This window comes from Trachemys scripta, chromosome 2 (assembly GCF_013100865.1).
Source record: "Trachemys scripta elegans isolate TJP31775 chromosome 2, CAS_Tse_1.0, whole genome shotgun sequence".
Taxonomy (NCBI): domain Eukaryota; kingdom Metazoa; phylum Chordata; order Testudines; family Emydidae; genus Trachemys; species Trachemys scripta.
Window position 1 is genome coordinate 48,416,519 of NC_048299.1, and position 26,295 is coordinate 48,442,813.

The 26,295-nt window shown below is 43.6% G+C and overlaps 1 protein-coding gene across 2 annotated transcripts in view; it reads right to left on the reverse strand.

Annotated features, from left to right (window-relative positions):
- Positions 1 to 26,295, reverse strand: part of ICA1 (islet cell autoantigen 1) — a 92,900-nt gene that overhangs the window by 53,543 nt on the left and 13,062 nt on the right. The window contains exons 3-6 of one of the 2 annotated variants that reach the window (XM_034760525.1): positions 25,554 to 25,722; positions 21,957 to 22,029; positions 19,200 to 19,323; positions 17,393 to 17,591 (exon numbers count right to left, since the gene is read on the reverse strand). In XM_034760525.1, the coding sequence (XP_034616416.1) occupies positions 17,393 to 17,591; positions 19,200 to 19,323; positions 21,957 to 22,029; positions 25,554 to 25,722 (565 nt within the window). Of the gene's footprint in view, positions 1 to 17,392; positions 17,592 to 19,199; positions 19,324 to 21,956; positions 22,030 to 25,553; positions 25,726 to 26,295 lie in introns of both variants that reach the window. The other variant, XM_034760524.1, reaches the window with a different exon arrangement.

A 26,295-nucleotide genomic window follows, 5' to 3' on the forward strand; every position in this document is an offset into this window, starting at 1 on the left:
CCTGGATTAAGGGCTAGTCTACACTGAAAAATTACATTGGGTTAGCTACATTGCTCGGGGGTGTGAAAAATCCACCACCCTCCCTCCCGAGACACACAGTTAAACTGACCTAACACCCAGCATAGATAGCACTAGGTTGACAGAAAAAGTCTTCTCTCAACCTAGCTACCACTCTGACGGGATCTCCAGGTACCCTCTGGAACTCTGGGATCACTGTGCCCTCTTAGCTCTCCTGCCTTGGTTGCCCTTCACAAGGCTTTGCCAGTGACAAGCAGCAAACCCCTCCAGCCATTATCATCACTCAGCCACCAGTATGCAGCGTCACACCCAGCAAAATTGCACGAATACTCTCCAAGGCACTCATGAACTATACGCAGGGTAACACCAGCAAATCTCCCAAGCCCCCAGCCTTGCACCCCAGAAATATATAGTCTTACACTGCTTCAGACCTTCTCTTGAACAGTGCACGCTTATTAATTAGTTTGCCACTTTGTCAAAGGAAAGTGGACGTGCACCAGCCTTTGTAATCTGAGCAGATTTCGCAAGCACTTGAGACAAACTCACTGGTAAGGATAAATCATTCAAGTAAGTTTGTGAACTACAGAAAGATAGATTATAAGTGATAGGTATAAAGGTCAGAGATAGTTCCCTTAAGAAAATAAAAAGTAAACATGCATTCTAAATCCTAAACTTTTAGGCTAAGTAAGAGTTGAATCAAACAGCTTTTCTCACCCCACTGGATGTTACAGGTAGGTTACAGCTCTTAATCAGAGAATCATAGAACTGGAAGGGACCTCGAGAGATCATCTAGTCCAGTCCCCTGCACTCAAGACAGGACTAAGTATTATCTAGACCATCCCTGACAGGCGTTTGTCCAACCTGCTCTTAAAAATCCCCAATGATGGAGATTCCACAACCTCCCTAGGCAAATTAGTCCACTGCTTAATCACTCTGACAGGAAGTTTTTCCTAATAGCCAACCTAAACTGCCATTGCTGCAATTGAAGCCCATTGCTTCTTGTCCTAACCTCAGAGGTTAAGAGCAACAATTTTTCTCCCTTCTCCTTGTAATATCTTCTATGTACTTGAAAATTATTATCATGTCCCCTCTCAGTCTTCTCTTCTACAGATTAAACAACCCCTATTTTTTCCAATGTTCCCTTATAGGTCATGTTTTCTAGACTTTTAATCATTTTTGTTGCTTTTCTCTGGACTTTCTCGAATTTGCCCACATCTTTCCTGAAATGTGGTGCCCAGAACTGGACACAATACTCCAGTTGAGGCCTAATCAGTGCGGAGTAGAGCGGTAGAATTATTTCTCATATCTTGCTTACAATACTCCTGCTAATACATCCCAGAATGTTTGCTTTTTTTGCAACAGCGTTACACTTCAAGTATCGGGGGTAGCCATGTTAGTCTGTATCCACAAAAACAACAAGGAGTCCAGTGGCACCTTAAAGACTAAAGACTGTTAGTCTTTCAGGTGCCACTGGACTCCCTGTTGTTTTCATATTTAGCTTGTGATCCACTATGATCCCCAGATCCCTTTCCACAGTACTCCTTCCTAGGCTGTCATTTCCCCATTTTGTATGTGTGTAACAGATTGTTCCTTCCTAAGTGGAGTACTTTGCATTTGTCCTCATTGAATTTCATCCTATTTACTTCAGATCATTTCTCCAGTTTGTCCAGATCATTTTGAATTTAATCCTATCCTCCAAAGCACTTGCAACCCCTCCTAGCTTGGTATCATCTGCAAACTTTATAAGTGTACTCTCTATGACATTATCTAAATCATTGATGAAGATATTGAACAGAACCAGACCCAGAACCGATCCCTGCGGGACCCCACTCGTTTTGCCCTTCCAGCATGACTGTGAACTACTGATGATTACTCTCTGGGAACAATTTTCCAACCAGTTATGCACCCACCTTATAGTAGTTCCATCTAGGTTGTATTTCCCTAGTTTGTTTATGAGAAGGTCATGCAAGACAGTATCAAAAACCTTACTAAAGTCAAGATATACCACATCTACCGCTTCCCCCTATCCACAAGGCTTGTTACCCTGTCAAGAAAGCTATCAGGTTGGTTTGACATGATTTGTTCTTGACAAATCCATGCTGACTGTTATTTATCACCTTATCTTCTAGGTGTTTGCAAACTGATTGCTTAATTATTTGCTCCATTATCTTTCTGGGTACAGAAGTTAAGCTGACTGGTCTGTAATTCCCCGGGTTGTCCTTATTTCCCTTTTTATAGATGGGCGTTATATTTGCCCTTTTCCAGTCTTCTGGAATGTCTCCAGTCTTCCATGACTTTTCAAAGATAATTGCTAATGGCTCAGATATTTCGTCAGTCAGCTCCTTGAGTATTCTAAGATGCATTTCATCAGGTCCTGGTGATTTGAAGACATCTAACTTGTCTAAGTAATTTTTAACTTGTTCTTTCCCTATTTTAGACTCGGATCCTACCTCATTTTCACTGGCATTCACTATGTTAGACATCCAATTGCCACCAACCTTCTTGGTGAAAACCAAAACAAAGAAGCCTAATACATAGGCTGAATTTCTTTCTCAGCTTGGGACCAGTCTCCTCATTCAAGTCTTTGTCTTCCCAGAGTTCTTGTTGCTTTCAGAATAAGTGGGGGAGGACACAGGTGGTCTCATGATGCCACTGGCCCTTATTTTATACTCTTAATCCATGTCCCTGGAGAGATACTGGCCCAGGCATGTCCTGATGGGCCTTGCTAAATCAGAGAGTTGAGCAAGCTCCATTGTGTGGTGCTTGCGCAACTAAGTCAGAGAGTTGCGCAATTCTGATTGTGTGGTGCTTGCGCAACTGTCTCTCATTGAGCTGCACATCTTTTGTTTACAATTCTCCTGCTGGTCAAGGGTTGTTTAACGGTTGTCTAGGTGTGGGTTACCTCCTTTGTTCTCACTGGGAGTCGCCCACTGCTAGTTCCCCAAACTCACAACATATTTCAACAACAATCGTGCAGCAAACTCACATAATTCTTATAAATAAATATAGCAAAAATTCATATGGTATCTTACCCGGCATGCCTTGTATGAAATTTCACAACCATATATGACAATGAATATGGTGGTTAAATGGTGCTACTTTGAGGTACAATGTGTCACAACCATCTCTTCGGGGAGGTGGATTACCTGCAGCAATGGAAGAACCCCTCCCATCTCTGTAGTAAATGACTACACTGAAGTGCTACAGGGATATATCTATAGCGCTGCAGCTGTAGCGTTTTAAGGGTAGACATAGCCTAAGGCTGGAAGACCACTTGGAAACTTCAACTAATACCGAACGCAGCTAGATGCTGTCTACGTTGCAGCTTTTACCAGTGCTGGTAACCAATTAATATCATGGTTAACGTACACACACAGCATTGTTAGTAATTATGGCAGCTGAAAGCGTATTGCCCATTCAACAGGCCTATGCCGGCAGTTTTCTTTAACAGATTCAGCACACTTTGCTGCACAGAAAGCCAAAACATCTCCCAATTGAGTATCATTTGCAAATGTAATTAACATTAGTGCTCCCTTTTCTGGATATCTAAAAGCTGTGAATAAAACAAGGGAAACATCCATCCCTGTATCACCCCAGTGAGTATCATCCTCACTTGAGTTCTTTTTATCACATTGGACAAAATACTAGGAAAATTCTTTATAAAAGCACAATCTTGCCTTGGCAGAGATAGTTTATTTGATCTAATAGGTATCTTCCATCTTTATTTTCCATGATTCCCTGTAACTGTGTTTATGGTCCTTCAGCCAGTTTTCAAAACTCCTGAGAGTGCTTGCTATCCTAGCCAATTTGAATTCATTTTTTTTCAGTAAGACTCCACAAGGCACTGTATCAAGCCAATACTTAACTAAAGCCCAGATTTATTACATTTAATGCAATTCCTTTTTCTACTAATTTAGTAATTTGATTAAAAAATATTGCTCTTCCAAGATATGTTATTTATAAATCTGTATTGTTTAGTACTCTTCATTCTGTTATCCTCTAAATGCTTACAGATTTTCTTCTCATTTTACCAGGGAACAAAATTAGGTTTACAATACAGCAATTTTTAAGACTGCTCTTATTTCAAAGATTGGTATCACATCTGGTTTTCTTCCCATTCTGTTCCTTTGGTACTTCCTCAGTTCCGCATGATGTTCCAAACGTTACAAATAGCTGATTAGTACAGTCACTAACACATTACCTAGCACCTTCAGACGTACACTATCCATACCTGATTATTATTATTATATACAAAAATGTAGTTTTCTTTCAAGTATTCCCTTCTTTGCTTTCAATCTACAACTTTACTTAGGTCTTCATTCCTCCCTGATTATGCACATCACTTTCATATTTTTTTCTTCTTAAATATGTTTAAAACAGGACTTTAGGAAATCATCCATTTTAAGGTGGTAGTTAATATTTTCTCTCACTCCTCAGTTGCTAATGGGCCCTACTCTCTTTCCAGTGATTCTTGACCATTCCCATTCCCAGAATATTTATGAACAACCTTCTTCATCCTTTTGGATAGTGTTAGATTTTTATTTATTTATTTATTTATGCACTGCACTTTGTTTCCTTGCCAACCTTAATAGAATCTGTAAAACACCCGTTGGGGAGTCCATAGCATTTTTTATACTTGATACAACTAGGAAAATCTGGAAGAGGAACTGATCCAAAGTAAAGAATTTAACAGCAATTTAAAAGTTTCTCATAACTGCATGTAGAGTACTAGCCTGATTAAACTGTCCAAACAACTGGTTAGGATTTTTACCCTTGCATGGTGGATTCAGGAGATTTTGGCATGTCTCTTCTTTAGTGAAATCCATATCCCTCCTTTAATCCTTAGCAACACAAGCCAGTTAAGTGCAGGCTTCTGTAGGACTGCTAAAGCAGGTAAAGGTAGCCGAGGCCCATACTAGACTTCCACTGTCATAGCTATATTGGTCAGGGACATGAAGAGGTGTGATCCGTGACCAACATAGCAACACACTGCTGAAAGAATGCAGTAATCCAAGCAGGATTTTCTACCACACATTCAATCTAGCGTTAAATTTCTGAAGCAGAGAAGGAGAGGACACTCATACCTGTCATTTAGCCATTTTCTTGATAGTAGTTTATTCTACATACATGCCAACTCACTTAATTTGGGCAAAAGCCTCCCAGACTCCTGCCCACCAAATGAGTGGAGCAAGGCAGCCATGCTGAGCTATCTTTCTCAATCAGACCACAGATACAATGGACCAAGCACCTCTGCTTTCCTCGAGCCATAAAGTAGCACCACGTTGTAGCGAACAGTAGAGGCTCAGACCTCTCTAACTAAGAGACCCTGTGGTGTGGCTACTGCAGGCTCCTCCACACCCCTTGAAATGCCGAGAAACCCCTACCCAGGAGAAAGAGAGGAAACAAGCCACAAGAAAGCATTGTCACAAGAAAGTGAGTCCCGGGTTCAGTGGCTCCTCTCCTTAGGCTGGGGGAGGGGACGTTAGCTGTGGGCGGGCTTGCGCTCACCCACTTCCCAGAACCCAACAGGACAAGAAAAGATAGCAACGGTGTTGGGGAAAGCGTGATGCTCTCCCCCTCACTCAGAGAGTGTTAAGGATCAAGTGCAGGGGGAAATAGAGGAAAGAAGAGTTTGAGAGGGAGCACCAAGAGAATGGAGGGGTAAGTGGAAAAAGGGATCTGATGTTTGGGAATGTGAAAGAGAGGGCTGGAAGGAAGGAGGAAAGAAGGAAAGAAATTGAGGGACACAGGAAAAAGAAAGCAGAAAGACAAGATGAAGGTACCTGTAGAAGGAATGGAACAGTGAAATGAGAACCAACAGATGGAACATGACAAACCATATATTTTTTTAAAGTGGAAAACGCAAAACGTACATGGTTGTTTTTATGAATGTTTCTTGCTTACCTCTTTGTGTCCCTGACCAATGGAAATTTATGACTGGGTTTGTGGGGAAGTGGCTTTGGAGGTGTGTCTGGGTTCCATTTTTAAACACAATACAGAACTTGTCTCCGGCCAGTTACGCTACTGCAGAAGTCCACATAAGCACCAGCAGGGTTTTGTTATCTTAGCATGAATTCTTTGATCTGCAGGGTTCTAAAATTATCTAAAATGTGTGAAACTGTACCTGGTATTCAAAATATTCCTGGGCACCCCTCTGGGACTCACATTTTTATTTTTAGGTGAATAAAATATGTTTCTCCTTTGTCAATTATAAAATCTGGCATTCATGGCTTAATGTCCGACACACCCCAGGGCTTCCTTGCATGCAAGAATGAGGATCCTAATCAGATACGTGTGACATAGTGGGGATTTTCCCTTGTTATGTTGTATGTGAGCCTATGTGAGTCTTACTGTTTTGCATGAATGCTGCGTGCCTCAGTTTCCCTGTGTATTGCACCAATGTCTAGGTGGTGGGAATAAGGGTGTGTGATTTTCGCGGGGGCTGCTTCAGCTGCCTGCACGGATGCTATGGCCGCCCCTTCATAACCTGAGATCCAGGAGGGGGATGCGACCCTTGGACTCTTGGTCCGGGAAGTGAGACAAAGGCTGGAGGAGGAGGAGCAATGGGCAGGGCAGGGGCCAGGCAGCTGGAAGCAAGTCAGTTTCGGCTGGCTTGGGGCGTGGGTGGAGGGCCAGAGCCCTGGCCTACGCTGTGTTCCTGTCGACTAATAAACCTTCTGTTTTACCGGCTGGCTGAGAGTCACATCTGGCTGCGGTGCAGGGCCCTCTGGCTTCCCCAGGAGCCCCGCCTGGGCAGACTCGTTGCGGGAAGCACACAGTGTGGAAGGAGATGCTGAATGTCAGACCCAGGAAGGTCGAAACTGTGTAAGCTTCTTGCTCTGGAGAGAGCATGCTCAGAAAAGGAGGCATGCTCCCCCAGAGTCCTGGCTGGCTTCATACGGAGTAGTTCCAGAGCATCGCCCCGGTGACTCTGTGACAACTCTGGAGATCTTAGAGGCCTAAGGTCTAGGATATGTAGGAAAGGTGTGTCTCCTACTGTTTTCTGGTTCCTGTCTGAGGAGATTCTGACCCATTCATAGACCTGACATCAGTTTCCACCGAGCCCAAAAACTGAGCCTGTATGCAGCCTCACCTTCACAGCCCAGCTTCCTCTCCCTCAGGTTGGATTGAGCTATCTATCTAGGGTTCTAGGCTCTTATAATGGCACCTATCACCATAGCATCTGAGCACCACACAGGTGCAGGACTTGCAATGCACTCCAGACAGATGAATCCCATAAGGGAAGACTACAAAGCTGCACTGCAGACTGAGCCCCTGCACCACTTCTTCCACCTTACATTTATTTTTTCCCATGCTTGTTCAATTGGGACTAAAGTTGCTGGGTAAAGTGTCTGCCTGAAGCTGAAGGGGAAAGATGAGATAATGGGCCAATATCCCCCACCCCCCACCCGTACCTTACAACTCTAGCTGATGGTAGCTCAGCTTCACTGACGGGTCCCAATCCGGCAACTTTGAAAAACCCACTACTCTGGAATGGTGCAGTCCAAATCCTAGGAATGAGGGGAAGTGGGGTGGAGAATAACAATGGAAGATGAAGAAAGAGGTACAGAAAGGAGTAATTTGCTATGTAAATGGATGCACAACGTACATCCAGCCCTGTGACACATAACGTTTCCCTTATAGTCACATAAGGGTCAGCATGAGGTAACAAACTCAAGAGCAGGTAACTTTGGATCTTCTCAGTGTAAGATGGAACACCAGGTAGCTGATTACATTACACGTAGAGCCACCTTAGTGTGTCCATGTAATCTGTTAATTGAAAAAGGGTCAGAGGCACATAAGATTTGTTGAAGTGTGCAGAAAAATGTGAATGACTTACTCCTTCTCTGGTTTGACATAATAAGGAATGCAATTGTTTTATAAACAATAAAAAAATATCATATTCATGTTATCAATGGAAAGCCACACTGGGTCCACTTGAGTGTGGAGACTTTGGGGGGCTCTGCATGCTCATGCTGGTGCCCCTGCATTCAGCAAAGGTAAACGTGTGCCCCAAGTACCTCTGCTGTTTTGAAAGAGAGCTACAAAAAATGCTAGTGGTTTAACTCCAATGTTATCAACTCTAACAATACTGTTTGGACTGCTGGCCTTTTAGTGTGTAAATCCTGTTATTTTTTTGAGGAAGGATATCAGAAACTTGTCTATATGAAGTTACTTTAGTCTCTGAAAAAAAGCCACCAGATTTACAATGGTATATGTATTATATTTAGAAGCTCATTAGGAAAGCATATATATTCCAACAAACATTCATATGATCAAGTGATATAAATATTGCCAAAGGCAGATTTCTTCACATATTAACTAGGAGAAATTAAAACCACAAATGTTTACTTAAAAATCTAAAACAAAACAAAAAAAGATTACTGTTAAAATAAATACCGTGGTCTTTTTGCAATCAAAAGACTGAACAGCACTTTAAAATTTTTTTTTAAAATAACCCTCCAAGGATTTGAACTCAACCTCACTAACTACTTGCATCACTGAATATGCAGCACCCAAACCAAACACTTGATTTTTCCTCTAAGTTGGCACTTTATATTTACAGATTTTGTTTTTCCAAAGTGCATAAAGTCTTTTATTGAACACAAAACTACCACATGATTTCTCAGTTGTAATTATATAAATCCCAACTTCATCTAAAAAAATACAGTAGAATACTGCCACATTATGGCACAATTTAGATTTGCAAGCAAGAGGAGAACAAAAACAACTCAGCTACTTCTACTGTTGAGAACTACAGTATCTGAACACTACTTAAACTGTCCATGGAGTAGCATGAGCACCACCATAACTTGTTAAATAAAATTAATCTACAAAAATCTTTAGGCATAAAGCAATCCAAGTGTTCCCCAATGTTAGAGGAGACAACAACAAAAAATTTCTATAAGAGGGCTAACAACCTTTGAATACACAATGACCAGTCTGATAAAACAGTTACTCACCTTCTCGTAACTGTTGTTCTTCGAGTGATTGTTCATGTCCATTCCAAGCAGGTGTGTGCGCGCCGTGTGCATGCCAGCCAGAAGATTTTACTATAGCAGCGTCCGTAGGGTCGGCTTCGGCGCCCCCTGGAGTGGTGCCTTCATGGCGTTGTATATAGGGGCCAGCTGACCCCCCACCCCCTCAGTTCCTTCTTGCCGATACTCCGACAGAGGGGTAGGAGGGTGGGTATTGTAATGGACATGAACAACACATCTCGAAGAACAGTTAAGAGAAGGTGAGTAACCGTTTTTTCTTCTTCGAGTGATTGTTCATGTCCATTCCAAGCAGGTGACTCACAAGCCCGAAGATAGGCGGTGGGGTCGGAGGTCACTGCAGACTGGAGGACTGCACGGCCAAAGGCAGCATCATCTCTGGCCTGGTGTGTGATGGCGTAGTGCACCGTAAAGGTGTGGATTGAGGACCAGGTGGCCGCTCTACAAATTTCCTGCATCGGGACCTGGGCCAGGAACGCAGCGGAAGAGGCCTGCGCTCTTGTGGAGTGGGCCGTGATAGGCGGGGCTGGTATATTGGCCCGACTGTAGCACTCCCAGATGCAGGTTCTGATCCAAGCCGAAATTCGCTGTGATGTGACCGGGAGTCCTTTCATCCTGTCGGCCACAGCGACGAAAAGTTGGGTTGACTTTCTGAAGGATCTTGTCCTTTCGATATAGAAAGCGAGCGCCCTGCGAACGTCGAGGGACTGCAGCCTACGCTTCCTCGCAGAGGAGTGTGGTTTCGGATAAAATACCGGGAGAAAAACATCTTGACCCATGTGAAATGGGGAAACCACCTTAGGCAGGAACGCTGGGTGTGGCCCAATTTGGACCTTGTCCTTGTGGAAGACGGTGTACGGGGGTTCAGATGCTAGAACTCTGAGTTCTGACACTCTCCAGGCTGATGTGATAGCCACCAAGAATGCAACCTTATAGGAAAGATATAACAGCGAGCACGAAGCCAGCGGCTCGAAGGGGGGACCTGTGAGGATGGACAGGACCAAATTGAGGTCCCAAGCAGGGACAGGTTGACGGATGTGCGGGAACAGTCTGTCAAGGCCCTTAAGGAACCGTCCAACGAGTGGGTTCACAAACACTGAGGTACCCCCGTCTCCCAGGTGGAATGCCGAGATTGCAGCAAGATGTACTCGAACCGACGAGAGAGTCAGTCCCAGGTGTCTCAGATGTAGCAAATAGTCCAATATGAGAGGGACTGGGGCGAGCAAGGGAGCCTGGCCCCATTGTGTGGCGCAGAGGGAGAAGCGCTTCCACTTGGCCAAGTACGTGGCCCTTGTTGAGGGATTCCTGCTACCCAGAAGGACCTGCCTGACCTGATGAGAGCATTGCAACTCCACGGGGTTTAGCCATGGAGCATCCAGGCTGTAAGGTGGAGCGACTCCAGGTTCGGGTGAAGCAGGCGACCGCGATCCTGTGTGATCAAGTCCGGTAGTAGGGGCAACCTGAATGGCACCCGCATAGACATGTGCAGGAGAGACGTGTACCAGTGCTGGCGTGGCCACACAGGCGCTATCAGGATGAGCTGAGCATGATCTCTGCGGGCCTTGAGGATTACTCTGTGAATCATGGGAATCGGGGTAAAGGCGTAAAATAGCCCGTCTGTCCAAGAGAGGAGAAAGGCGTCTGTTAGGGACCCCAGACTGCATCCCCTGAGGGAGCAGAATTGATGACACTTCCTGTTCTCGCTGGAGGCAAAACAGGTCCACCTGGGGATGACCCCAGAGTCGGAAAATTGAGAGAACTATATCCCAGCAGATAGACCACTCGTGACCCTGGAACGAGCGGCTGAGTGCGTCAGCAAGCCCGTTGTGCGTCCCCGGGAGGTAGGATGCTGTCAGGTGAATTACGTTCTATACGCAAAAGTCACATAATGCAAGGGCCTCCCGGCAAAGGGGAGAGGAGCGAGCACCACCCTTTTTGTTGATATAGACCATCGTTGGAGTATTGTCCATGAGGACAGAAATGCACCTGCCTGCCAGCTGAGATTTGAAGACTATGCATGCGAGGCGCACAGCTCGTAATTCCCTGACGTTGATGTGCAGCGAAAGATCCTCTCGTGACCAAAGGCCTTGGGTTCTGAGGTCGCCCAGATGTGCACCCCATCCCCGATCCGATGCGTCCGTTACCAGGGAGAGGGAGGAAGAGGGGTCGAGGAAAGGAACTCCTGCGCAGACCACCCGCGGGTCGAGCCACCATTGAAGGGAGTCCAACACCGGCCGAGGTAACGTCACCACTGATCCTAGGGAGTCCCTGACTGGCCGATAAACCCCTGCCAACCAAGACTGGAGTGGGCACAGTCGGAGTCTGGCGTGTCTCACCATGTAGGTACATGTTGCCATGTGCCCTAGTAATTTGAGGCAGCTTCTTGCTGTGGTGGTGGGGTAATGTTGGAGACCGAGAATAATGTTGGATATAGTCCAGAATCTGGCCTCTGGGAGATATGCCCTGGCATGTGTCGAGTCCAGAACTGCCCCTATGAATTCGATTTTTTGGGTTGGAGATAGTGTGGACTTGGCCTCGTTGAGTAAGAGGCCGAGCACGAGGAAGGTTTGCCTGGTAAAGACCACCTGAGCCTCCACTTGTGCCCCTGGACCTGCCCTTGATGAGCCAATCGTCCAGGTAGGGAAACACTTGGATCCCCTGCCTGCGTAGGAAGGCAGCCACGACTGCCATGCACTTCATGAAGACCTTTGGGGCTGCTGACAGACCGAAGGGCAGAACCATAAACTGTAAATGAGCGTTGCCCACGAGAAACCTGAGGTAACGCCTGTGCTGAGGGATTATCGCAATATGAAAGTATGCGTCCTTTAAGTCGAGGGCGGCATACCAGTCTCCTGGATCCATGGAAGGAATGATGGAGGACAGGGAGACCATGCAGAACTTGAGCTTCTTCACAAACTTGTTGAGATGCCGCAAGTCCAGAATAGGTCTGAGGCCCCCTTTCACTTTCGGTATTAGGAAATATCAAGAATAGAAGCCCTTGTCCCATAGCTCCTGAGGAACCTCCTCTACTGCTCCTGATGTGAGGAGGGACTGAACTTCTTGAAGTAGAAGTTGCTCGTGAGAGGGGTCCTTGAAGAGGGACAGGGAGGGGGGCTGGTGGGGCGGGAGGGAGGAGAACTGGATAGAATATCCCTCCTTTACCGTGCGAAGCACTCAAGCGTCTGATGTGATCTGGGCCCATGCACGATAAAAGGGGGACAGACGTGACCAGAAGGTAAGGTTGGACGGATCCAGGGTTCTGACTAGGAGGTCGCCCTCGACCAAGCCATCAAAATGGTGGTCTAGGCCCCTGTGTAGGCCTTGGTTGGGCAGATGACTGGCTGAAGGGCTGCTGTTGTTGCCTCTTCCTGCCCGTCCTTGGCCTTCTGCGCAAGGCATCCCCTCGATTTTGAGGCTGATACGGCCGAGGGGCCTGCGGTGGCCTAAACTGCCTACGCTGAGTGACGGGTGTGTAGGCCTAGTGAATGGAGAGTGGTCCGTAAGTCCTTTAGGCTATGAAGCCTCTTATCAGTCTTCTCCAAGAAGAATGTGGGCCCTTCGAAGGGGAGGTCCTGGATCTTTCGTTGGACCTCGTGAGGGAGGCTGGAAACTTGAAGCCAGGCTTCACGCCTCGTGACCAGACCAGTCACCAACATGCGTGAAGCTGAATCGGCTGCGTCCAGGGCTGCCTGGAGGGAAGCCCGGGTAATCAATCTCCCCTCCTCAACCAGGGCTGAAAACTCAGTTCGCGACTCCTGCGGAAGGAGGTCCGTGAACCTAGACAAAGCCGAGCACGTGTTGTGTCCATACCGGCTCACTATGGCTTGCTGATTGGCAATGCACAACTGCAGGCCCTCCGTTGAATACACCTTGCGCCCGAACAGGTACAACTTTTTGGCCTCTCTATTTTTAGGCGTAGCCCCCTGAAAACCTTGGCGTTCCCTCTGGTTGGCCGCATCAACCACTAGGGAGTCCAGGGGAGGGTGTGTATAAAGATGTTCATAGCCCTTGGTTGGAACGAAATATCGCCTCTCAGTCCTTTTGGCCGTAGGGGCCAATGAGGCAGGGGTTTGCCACAAGGTGCAGGTTGTGTCCGTAATGGTTTCTATGAGAGGTAGGGCTACCCTGGATGGGCCTTACGGGGTCAGGATATCAATCACCGGATCCGTGTCCACCTCGATCTCCTCAGTCTGGATCGAGAGGCTTTGGGCTGCTCGAGTAAGCAGTTGTTGGAGGATCCTATTGTCCTCCGGGGCCGGTGCCGCTGAAGTTCCCGCTACTGCCTCATCCAGAGATGAGGAGGAAGAGATCCCTTGAAGAGGGCCTTCATCTACCCCCTCTCCCTCTACGAGGGGCTGCAGCACATGGTACTCAGGCTGCGCGGCCGGTGCAGACTCGGGATGCGGCACCGCGGCCGGTACCGGGGTCAATACCGAGCGACAAGGCGTGCTGGACAGTGCCCGCGGTGTTGGGAGCAAGGTCCCCATCGGTGCCATGGTTTGGCTAGGCAGTACCGGGTCCCTTTGTGGCACACTCCTGTCAGACGGCGGTGCCGGTGGTGGTGGCATTAGCGGCGGTACCGCTGACGTTGAAGAGACAGATGCGGCTCGTGAGCGGGGTCCGTACACGTGACCCACTGACTGGTGGTAGGCCCATGGCGTCCAGAAGGGCCACTGGGGGGGCGGTTGCCACTGCTGCTGCTGCCACTGCGGTGGGTATGGTTGGGCACTTGTACGTGAGGACGATCGCCTATTTCTTGATCTGTTAGAGCAGTACGAGTCCGCCTCTGAGTCTGAAGTTTCTGAGTAGGAGGACATAGGAGGCGCAGTACCCACTGTTGCCGTAGTGGGTGATGTCTGCACCGGTGCCGCTAGAGTGGCGCGGCGCGGGGAGCGCGGTGAGAGCATTGCCGGTTTGCCCCTAGATTGATAATGGGCCCGAGAGGTAGCCGGAGGTTCTCTGCACCAGTGCGGCTACGCTGGCACCAGGAGGCTCAAGAGGTCTGAGGCGGCCTCGAATGCCTCCGGCGTCGATGGGATGCACGCTTCCTCCATTATGTCCGGGGATCTAGGCTTTTCCGGACTCGACCGTACCCTCTCCGGGGCGGGAGTCAACGGGATGGCCAGATGGGTCTGCAGCGTGAATTGTCCGATAGTAGACGTGGACGGCGCCGACCCTTTAGAGTCCCAGTGTGGAGAACAATCCCTCACCGGCCTGATTCCTTTTAAAAGGCACTGGCGATGGGGAACGGTGTCTCATCGAGGATGGTTTCTTGTGCGCTGACTCTCTCCGATGCCGGGGTTTGGTGGCCTTGGCCTCACAACTTATCTCCGGTGCCGGAACACTGCGCACCGAGGATGAAGTGTTCGGTGCCGTCTCGGTAGGCCCGGGATCTGATTGCGGCTGCAGGGCCGCCTCCATTAGGAGGACTTTAAGTCTCTGCTCTCTGTCTTTGAGAGTCCTGGGGCGAAAAGTCCTGCAGATACTGCACCTGTTTCTTTGGTGGCTCTCCCCTAGGCACCTCAAGCACGAAGAGTGCGGGTCACTGTTCGGCATGAATTTCCCGCAGTCCCGGCAGAGTTTGAACCCTAGGGACCCGGGAATGCCCCGGCGGGGCAACGAAAACTTGGGGAAAACCCCCCAACTAATAACTAACTAAGCTAGCACTAAACAACAAACTAACTAACTATTTACAACAACGATGGAACACTGCTACGATTGCTGAAGAGCAAACGAAGTTCCAGCTAGCCATCACCGGCAGTAAGAAGAAACTGAGGGGGTGGGGGGTCGGCTGGCCCGTATATACAGCGCCATGAAGGCGCCACTCCAGGGGGTGCCAAAGCCGACCCTACGGACGCTGCTATAGTAAAATCTTCCGGCTGGCGTGCACACACCTGCTTGGAATGGACATGAACAATCACTCGAAGAAGAAGCAGCAGTTGTTCAGTGTGAGGGGGAACTATAGAGGTAGTCAATATCACAGGCATTGCTTTATCCAAAAATAGGATATATATATTTTGTTGGCTATAAAATGTAGAGCTTTTTGTACTTGGCATTCCAATGTGGTCTGAAAAGTTTAATGTTAAATAATAGCTGGGGATGGAAGGGACAGGGAGAAATTAGAGATTTTAGCCTAATAGAACTCTGGTAAACAGTTTAAGAAATAAACTAACTTGATGTAACTGCAACAGACAAAACTGCTTACAGAATTATACAGGTTTCAAAATACTTGGCTCCCAGGGGCGGTATTGTAAACAGGATGCAAAAGCTCCTAACAGCTTTAAGACAAAACATTCATAGCAACTTTCAGAAATCTTCATTGCCAACTTTGAGACATAGCATCCTGAGAAGACTTAAATTTCATGGACAAGATTTTAACTAGTTTCCCGTAAAAACCCTCATTAACTTAACTACTCTATCTTTTTGATAATGTAGATCTTCCACATCACTTGTTGACAAGAAGAGCATAAATCAGGTTTGAATGACCATTACCAATACTATTTTCAATTCTTTATTCAAACATTCCTTTTATAGTGCATTTCCACTAAATCAATTGTTATACATAAGCAACTGGCCGAGGCTGGGACCAGACTGATTATTTTGCCTGCAAGAACCTGCCATTATAAAAATTTCCCAACAGGCACAATAAAATACAAGTTGGGTGCCCTGAGATTTGCAGGCATATCCTGTACTGACGCATTAAAGAAAAATTATGTCAAGATTTGGGAATTTTATCCCTCCCACCCCACTGCTATTGTCACAGCTTGCATTCACAAATATTAATATGAACTAGACATGCCAATTCTTTCCTATCAGTGTTCGATTCAAGTTTTAATCCCTTCCCCCCCAAACAAAACAAAATATATTGTGCAGTATAATCATATGAAAACATTTACTTCATCTCAAAATATTTCCAGTTAAAGGAAACAGACAGTTCATTTAAGGCTTCAAGGAGAGCAAGTTCTCTTTCAGACAACTTTCTTTAGGGCAGGTATGTACCAAAGTAACTTCTAGATCTCAAGCCAATTACCTACAATATTATGCCATTTCTGTTAACATTATAAATGTATTTATTGAGAGTGTAGGTCTTTGCCTGCGATCCAGGATTCTGCCCCCTCACTCCAAACCAGATTCACAACAGCAAGCATACTACTAGTTCTACTACATTCTGTAAGGAGAACAGCCACTAGTCCTATAGCTACGACTGTAAAGGCCTCCTAAGAATGAACTGGAGCCAAAGGAGATCAGTATGGTCTACACTTAAAACTTATATTGGCATAGCTATGTTGGTCAGCTGCGTGAAAAAGAAAAAAAAAACATCCCTGACTGACATAGCTATGCCAACAAAACCCCCAGTGTAGGTGCGGCTATGCCAACAGAAGAGTGCTTTTGTTGGCACAGCTAACATCGTTCTGAAGGGCAGTGTTTCTACACTGACTGAAGAATTTCTATATGCATACACTGAGGCCCAGATTTTTAAAGGTATTTAGCTGCTGCTGTACACAGTGGTGACTGTTAATGGGATTTAGGCTCCTCAGTGCCTGAATCCCTTTTGAAAATAAGACTTAGGCATTGCAACACTGAACAGAGCAATGTCTAAATACCTTTAAAAATCTGGGCCTCAGTCTACACTAGGCTCAGCAATGCTGACATAGACTCTGTAGCACAGACATAGCCTAAGTAACTCCTACGTTGCTACCTTGAGGTGTGGTATCTTTGGGCTAAGCTTTTCGAGAGTGAATAGTGATGGAGTATCTTAGTTTTTGGGTGCCAACCTTGAAATACCTTAAAATGGCCTGATTTTTGAAGGTTGAGTGCTGAGCACTTTCTGAAAAATCAATCCTCTTTGAGGTTTCCCAAATTGAGTACTGAAAAAAAAAAAATGAGACACCTAAAGAAATCACTAGTCACTTTTGAAAATTTTGGCCTTTAACCAAGCCCAAACAGTTCAACTCAGCAACAAATATTATGGTATTTCTATTAGTCTATACAGAATTTTCGTACTTTCTAGTAGCATCATCAATCTTCTCCACCCCTGTTGAGTGCAGACATATCTCCTTCTCTTAATCATTCAGGTGTTTCCCCTCAGTTAAACATTTTAAAATATATATTATATAAAATACAAAAATGTATTCTAATCAGAACCAGGTAGTTAAGAACTGTGATTTCTTGCCACTTTCTCTCCCCCTTAGCCTCATCATCCGTGAAAGATATAATATTCCACATCAAATTAATGGGTATTCTGTCACATGGAAAAGATCAGTTTTGATTAATTGCATCCTCAGTGCTGTTGAATGTCTTCCTCACAGGAATCAAAATCATGCTTCACTACCATTTACCATGCTTCCCCCTCCAGCAAACCACAGGAAACATCATACCTTCCTAAACTTCTCCATCTGCTTGTAAAGATCCGGATCCAGTTCTTGAGAGACATCTTTCATCCAAAGTAGTGCTCCTCGGTATTCAGTCCGATACTGTTCCATTCGGTTTACGGTCAGCCATGTATCTGATATAGCCCTATATCTAAAAGTCTCCACTTCTTGGTACAGTCTGCACAAAGGAGTACGTAATGCCAACCTTTAAAAAACAACCCAAAAACATATATTTTGAACTGATCCATAAAGATAATAGTAGTTTCTTTAAAAAAAAATAGCAATCAAACAAATATACACAACCCTGAGCCATTTCTAAAAAGTATGAAATGGACATGTCAGTCTAAAAGAAATTCACTGAAATGACTACAACATGTGAGATTGTCCAAAGACTCATTTACGGTCATAAGTGACGAGGATATCTTTACGTCTATGTTGTGCATGCTTTCTGCACAGGTGTCATGATTTTCACAATTACTTTCAGCTTCTCAAATCAGTAACAGAGGAATCTTTTTCCGTGTATTCACTGCAAAATTTATCAGTGTATGTGTGTGCATCAATTAAAAGGTTGAGACAAGTGAAATTAGCAAATGGGAATTACATTTAACAGTCACAAAACCTTTGATAAAGCACCTGTTACTAGTCACATACCACAGATATACGGGATTGTAATGTTAAAACTGCACATTAGGTTAATGGTAGGGTTAAGAATGTAACCCTGCTATGAGCAGGTAACACTGAAGTCAGCAGTCAAGCAGATAATTTATCTGAGTTTTCAAAGGAATTTGAATAATTCTGTTTATTTTTATGAAGTTTTAAGGCATTTTCTGCCATACTCTCAGACCCAGCATTATGGAGAGGCAGCTGGGGAGATCAGCTCCCCCACTCACACCCACTTCCTCCCCTTAACAGGCTCTCAAAAAATTCTACCTACTACTAACTTGCCCTTCCTACCTCCAGCTGCTGCTTTCCCCTGCCTGTAGCCAGCAGCAGCTTCACCGAGACACATTCAACAGCCTATTAGTGGCATAAAGTAGATTTTAAAGCTGGTTTAAGTAGCTATCTGGGGATTTCCCTGGCATAGGGGAATGTCTAGTAAGTGTAGGGCTGGCACAGCCAGGGAGCTACTACATCTGGCTGATCTTCCGTTACTGAGATGGCCAGAGGCTGATGACACAATAAAGTGCAGCAGTGACTTGTTATGAGGAGGGTGGGTCATAGAGGTGGAGGGGAGAACTGGCCGTCTGGGCCAGGGAAGGACGTATGTGGTTCTCTCTTTATGTTGGCTAAAAAAAGACCAAAATGTTGATTCTGGCTCTGAATATTCATACATATAAAAAAGTTTTCATATGATACAGGATTACTTATGGGGCACTGGGGCTTTGGTGAGAGGCTAAGGCACATTTACTGGCATTCTAAAAGAACCTAGTTTGCCACATGCAAGGGTTTACATAATTGGATGCATGCCAGATAATTAGCTAAAGAGAGGGATTTTCAAAAATATCTAGGCTACTTAGGAGCACAGTCAGTGGGATCTGTGCTCCTAAGAAACTTATATGCTTTTGAAGATCCCACCTGTGGCTGTTACTAGCTGTGCTAACAGTCAAATTACAACCTAAGATGAACATATCAACCTCCCAATGTTCAGCATGTGATGTTTCATTTTGAGACAAGCAGCCACATTGTTCAGCTCAAAATGGTGTATTTCAAGCCAGTCATTGAGGACACTGAAAAAATGTCAGTGCACAGAATTTGGTCCAACATGAATGAAGCCATGGAGTAACATTTCCCTTACACGCTGAAGCTGACATACCTTTGCTGAGAAGAAAAGCAGAGGGCCTTTCCTGTGGCCTGCATCATTTTTCCTGCTCTGGTTTTATCCTGAGAACCCTGTGATCGAAGAAATTTCCCCAATTCATTTTCTTCCTGAGACAAAACTAATGAAAAAGGAATGAATGGTCATATATATGCAATGTAATAGATTTTAACTGTTTAAAAATGTGAACAGCAAAAATAGGCTCACAATTCACTTCAGATCCAAGCAGCACAGCACAAAAAAAGTTTTTTCTAATTAACCTTTATGCAGTTCCTGGATTTATGAAACAAAAGCTGAGATTCACTTGAACACACCTGTCAGTGAGTTTGGTGTAGTGTAATAAGAACCGCAAAATGATCTCTGGGCTGAAAGGCAACAAGCGAATGTGCTGTTTATTGCTTGAATAAAGATATTACCGTGGTGAGATCATATGAAGGAGCCTACTGTGACCTGCCAATATTATTTCCCTTGATCTAAAAAAAACAAACAAACAAACAAAAAAAACACCACTCATGGAGCCAGATCCTCAGTTGATATAAAATAGCATAGCTCTATTGAAGCCAATGTTGATTTACACCAGCTGGCCCCTTAAAATCTCTCTCCCCTTTTCTATTATTGTATTATTTAGTTGGAGATTTAATTCTTCAGGATAAATGTGTGATTTTCTTTTTAAGTTAATTGCTGGATGGTCTGCTCACTTTATGATTCTACTGGTATTTCAAAAGCTGCATAGTTTAAAGGTCTCTCTTGTTGAATTTTCTGGGGGATTGGAAGTGGGAGTGTTACATGCTGGATACTTCTGGAGTGGAAGTAAGTAAACTACAATTGGTTGTCGCCTTAAACCAGATCTCTGCGATGCCAGAAGGTCACAGCCATTTTCACCTCATGGACCTCCTCCAGACAAGCTGTCCCCTGCAGCAAGCACTTTTTCCTACCCCCGCCCCAGATTAGAACTCTCCACACATAGCTCCCTGTCTGTCAGCCTCTTGGCCATCCGCATGTCAGGTCATGCAGAGTAAAACAAGTGACACGTGAAGGAAGAGAGACAGTCATCACTGTAATTGAAATATTGTTATACAAATTATATTTCTAGATGTCAGCAAGGGCCCCTTGTTAGCCAAATCCACTCTATGCCCACACTGCATTCTAATCGAGTATATTCCTCCCTATATAATCGTCACACATAAGACTTCACTTGGGTCATCACTGCTACCATGGAACACTAACTCGGATATATTGAACTATTGTGTAATCACACTTTTCCTCTACATCTTGAGACTTTTCACGGGCTTTTTTTCTTGGGGGGCAGGTGGAGGTGGGGAGTGGGATGGGAAAGTACCTACAACACTCTACAGAATAGAACCAGCCCCCCCGCCCCCCACCACCAATGTGGCTCTCCCCCTGACTAGTCCCCCGTTAGCTTATTTTCTGCCTCGGACCATAACCCACCCTCCCCCACATGTGGTTCTCTGATCTGCCACTCATTGTGGCTGTCCACATGTCAGGGCCAGTTTGACTATCAATTCAGTGTCATGGCTGTGTTGTGTTAAAACCTCCATTGCTCCTAATGCACACTAAATTCACATTTATCCCTCAAAAGACACACTCCTCACCAAGAAAACCAAATTTGGAGTTTCTAACATAAGCCACTTCTAAATTTGGGTAAGTCAAGTAGTTAGGAAAGCATTCAAGAATCAAGGCCTATCTCCTATATGTACTCCTGTCTATCCTGGTCTAAAGAAGAACAGGAGTACTTGTGGCACCTTAGAGACTAACAAATTTATTAGAGCATAAGCTTACGTGGACTACAGCCCACTTCTTCGGATGCATATAGAATGGAACATATATTGAGGAGATATATATACACACATACAGAGAGCATAAACAGGTGGGAGTTGTCTTACCAACTCTGAGAGGCCAATTAATTAAGAGAAAAAAAACTTTTGAAGTGATAATCAAGCTAGCCCAGTACAGACAGTTTGATAATAAGTGTGAGAGTACTTACAAGAGGAGATAGAGTCAATGTTTGTAATAGTGACCTGTCTGGTCATTCAGTGACAGACCTGCGGGTGGCTATATTACAACAGAAAAACTTCAAAAACAGACTCCAAAGAGAGACTGCTGAGCTAGAATTGATATGCAAACTAGACACAATCAACTCCGGTTTGAATAAGGACTGGGAATGGCTGAGCCATTACAAACATTGACTCTATCTCCCCTTGTAAGTACTCTCACACTTATTATCAAACTGTCTGTACTGGGCTAGCTTGATTATCACTTCAAAAGTTTTTTTTCTCTTAATTAATTGGCCTCTCAGAGTTGGTAAGACAACTCCCACCTGTTTATGCTCTCTGTATGTGTGTATATATATCTCCTCAATATATGTTCCATTCTATATGCATCCGAAGAAGTGGGCTGTAGTCCACGAAAGCTTATGCTCTAATAAATTTGTTAGTCTCTAAGGTGCCACAAGTACTCCTGTTCTTCTTTTTGCGAATACAGACTAACACGGCTGTTACTCTGTATCCTGGTCTAGTATCACACAGGTACAATTTCAGAAGAATTGAAGGAACTTTGGCCAAATTAGGAGGTTAGTTTCAAAACTGGGTTTATAATGGAAGGGTTAGCTTCAAATTTAACTAGGATGAAGAGAGTAGCAGTTATCCCATGATCATCTTCACTTTGTCACATATTAGTTACTTCCATATTGCAGACTCAGCTCCCTGCTTAACTGCTGTAGTTAGTTATACTTACAACAAATTCTTTTTTGATAGAGTTCAATTGCTTTAAGCAACTCCATACATGTTCTCTGAATCGAGTGGAACAGCTGAAATTAAACATAAAACAAGCTAATTATAAAACATGCAAGAAACATTCTAAAGAAAAAACAAAAACAAAAAAGTATTTGTTCTAAAACAAATCTGCATTACTTTTAAATTTAAAAAAAAGATCATTATTTCCTTTTAAAATGTGTTGCTTCTAATACCCTCTCATACTTGAACGTAAGATTTTCCTTCTATAGCCTTTTCTTAGGTTCAAATTGTTTACTGAAACTATAAACAGATCAACAACATACAAAGGAAACATAAGAAAAAAACAGAACAATTATCTTTGTTTTTGCAAAATAAAGTGACAGTTCACCAAGAATATGTTTATTTCTTATGTTTCTTTACTGACATTTTTAAATCTATGCACTAGTCATGAAGTTGTATAAAACTCTATTTTGGAAGAAAAAAAAGTATATACACACACAGAGCACCTTAATTGGAGTATATGAGATAACACAATGCCTACTAGCTTTTCAATATAAGGACACAGTCTTGAAAAGGGGTCCATGGATGGTGGAAACTTACTGACTTCAGTGGGACTCTCTACTGGCATAAGAATCAATCCCTGCAGATCCCTTTGCAGGATTGGGCTTTAGTTTATAAATCAATAGGCCAGGCCGTTGATTACAAAGAATGTTCAACCTGATCAGTTTTGTTTCTGTTTCAGTGTAGTCGCACCTCAGAGACACAAATTTCACAGCTTCAATTATTATTTATTATTATTATTTCTATTATGAGAGTACCTTCAGGACCCAACTGAGATATGGTAGGCACTATATAAAGATATTGTAAGAAGCAACAGAGGGTCCTGTGGCACCTTTGAGACTAACAGAAGTACTGGGAGCATAAGCTTTCGTGGGTAAGAACCTCACTTCTTCAGATGCAAGACGAAGAAGTGAGGTTCTTACCCACGAAAGCTTATGCTCCCAGTACTTCTGTTAGTCTCAAAGGTGCCACANTGTGGCACCTTTGAGACTAACAGAAGTACTGGGAGCATAAGCTTTCGTGGGTAAGAACCTCACTTCTTCAGATGCAAGACGAAGAAGTGAGGTTCTTACCCACGAAAGCTTATGCTCCCAGTACTTCTGTTAGTCTCAAAGGTGCCACAGGACCCTCTGTTGCTTTTTACAGATTCAGACTAACACGGCTACCCCTCTGATATTGTAAGAGGCACTCGGCACACAATTCATCATACCTAATCAAAACTTCAGTCTGGCCTACTATACATTTGTGCTGGGCTCGTCTATCAAATAGTCAGCATTACTTGCAGTTACAAAGTTATTTAGGTAAAAATGTGCTTGCCTTTTTCTATTTAGCAAACACTCATTTCCCTGTTTCCCAACACGACTGTTGCTGCAGCATCAATAAGAGGGCTGAGCTCAGGGACAAGCACATAAAAAACTGTTTGTACATGGACCCCACAGAATGGCTTTTACATCACCACTGTTGGCTTATAATCCACAATAAATAATATTAACCCTATAAATGCAAAATCACAGGATAAATATTTTCAGAATGCCGTCAACTAAAGTACTATTCAGAAAGATACACCCATTCCCAACAACTGTCCAGAACACAGAGATTTTATATATTAATTTTCAAAGCAATCATACTGACTTCAAGTGAAAATTGGGTGATGAACTGGGAAGGATAAAAGTCAACAAAGAAAAATGTAATTTTCAAAACAACAAGATATTCTAAAGAAAGCTGTAAGATAAATTCTTTAAAAAGGAACAAGTTTTATACCTATATAACTATATATAGCATGTTAATATGTAGCTAGATACTCTGCCTTAATTATTACATGTTGGAAACCCTTTTTATTTCTTTCCCAGCTACACAAAAGATTGGAAGAAAGATGTACACTGTGCGTTTTGTATAAGAGGATTTCTGGAGCATGCAGTGCAGTATTACTTTAAAAACGTGTTAGTATTTATGCATTAGGTTATTTGTATGATACACACTACAATTTTTAGAAGAAGAGTAAACAGAAATCATTTTTTGAAAGTTACTCCACAAACCACGTAATGCTGCCAAACCATGTAATGCTGCCAAGAGCGTGAGAACTAACCTCAGGGCAGACTGTTAGGAACCAGGGCAGAAACCCCAAATTGGTTGTGAGCACTATACTTAGATTTCACCAACCAATTAACAAATGTAAATTCCTGAGGCACTCCAACTACCTTAACATGGAATCACAGACAGTCCCTTTGGGTACTCCGATCTATCTCACCACCAAGGTGAGCGTACTTTTGTGATAGATGGTCCATCACAGTAATATTTAGGTTACTCCCAATCCCAAAGGACCAGCCACTTACTCTGGGTCAATGGCAAGTCATGACAAAGACTATGCATGTAACCAACCCAATAATACACTATATAAAGAGTTATTAAACTGGAAAAGGAAACGAGAGAGTTATTTACAAGCTTGAAGTAGGTAAACAGATACACAAGTGAGTTACAATCTTAAGTTTCAAAAGGAAATAGAAGCTTCTATCAGCAGCAAGCTTTACAAGTCCTTTAGGGCTAACCCAGACTAAGCACCTGGGGATCTCTTGTTTATGCCTAGAAACATTCCCCCACCATCCCCAGAGTCCACGCAGCAGAGATATCAAATGCCTTTTGTTTAGGGTTTTTATCCCCCTTCAGCCACAAGCTCTGAGCTGCAAACTCAGCTGATGGGGGGAGTCCACTTATATGACTCATTTTCATGGGGAGGAGGCAGAACAAGAACAAACGTTTTTTGTCCTTTTGTTGACGGGGAAAAAAAATGTAAAAAGCCAATGAATATCTTATATTTACATAGCAATTTTCAACCAGCATTCAAAAGGCTTGACAGACTATGATCATTCTACCTACAGATGTTCTGTGGCATAAGCCCTACACAACAATCTGAATAAAGAATTTATCCAAATTAAAATTACAGGAGGAACAAATAGGTATAAAATAATTTTCCAAGTTTTAGCAACCTTAGGGTAAAACCTTGTCCCACTAAAGCAATAGAAAAATTCCCATTGCCTTCGGTGGGGACCAGGATTTCACCCCAATATTTTGAGAGCAGGTGAAAAATCATTTGTTTAGCTTCCCCATTCCATTGCTGAGAACTTTTACCACCAATCACCACAATGATGATATTTTATAGGCCTCCATAAACATATTTTCTTTTAATATTCTGCTAATTCAGCAGCAACATTTTAACACTTTTCCAGTGCTCTGCTGTTTTGCATAGTGAAAAACTATAAAATCTTATTTAGTAAGCAAAATACTGCTGAGGTGAGGTTGGCTGGTTGGTTGGTTTAAAAAAACAAAAACAAAAACAAAAAAACACATTTAACTGCAGTGGATATCAAAGAGTGCAGTACTCCCATCCCCGCCCCACACACAACCTGCATATGAGATTAGACACATAAATACAAAGTATGGTACACATACATATGTACATACAAACACACAGACTTGAGCCCATTATCAGATTTTCAGAGAGATTTCAGTCATTAATGTCTATTGTAAATTCATTACAAACCTCTAGTTTTGCATCCAGGTCTGCATCTGAAGCCACAACATGTTCATCTTCCTTCTTTCCTGTGACTTTAATAAGGGTTTGTTTTGTTTTCCAATATTTCTGCTGCATTTTATTGACCACAGATTTTTCCTGGCTTTGAGCATACTGGTCATAAAATTCCCTTGAATAACTGCTGAAACATTTAAGAAACAAAATTACAATGCTTGATTAAATAAAAAGAATGAGGCTTTTAAAAAAAAAAATCTTTCAAACATTTTATTAGATTTTTAAGGAGTATCAAGAAAAAGAGGAAAAAGGATATATATATATTCTTTATCTGTGAAACTATATAAAACTACTAATTATGAACAAATACTTGTGGTTATGAATAAAAACCTTAGACTTGAACATTTCTGCACTTTGCAATGGTCAAATCCTAAACCTGAAGTTGTCGTTAATGCTCATCACTACCAAATATGCAGCAAATTCTCTAATTCCTTTTAGCCAAAAGAAATACTAGCATCACAATATATTCATGAATGTTTCCAGTCTTATTTTTGGAAGCATTTAAACCACTTCCAATTTGAATGTCGTAAATTGGTAGTGTTGCCCATTATCAATATACCTCTACCCCGATATAACGCGACCCGATATAACATGAATTCGGATATAACGCGGTAAAGCAGTGCTCCACGGGGCGGGGCTGCACACTCCAGTGGATCAAAGCAAGTTCAATATAACGCGGTTTCACCTATAATGTGGT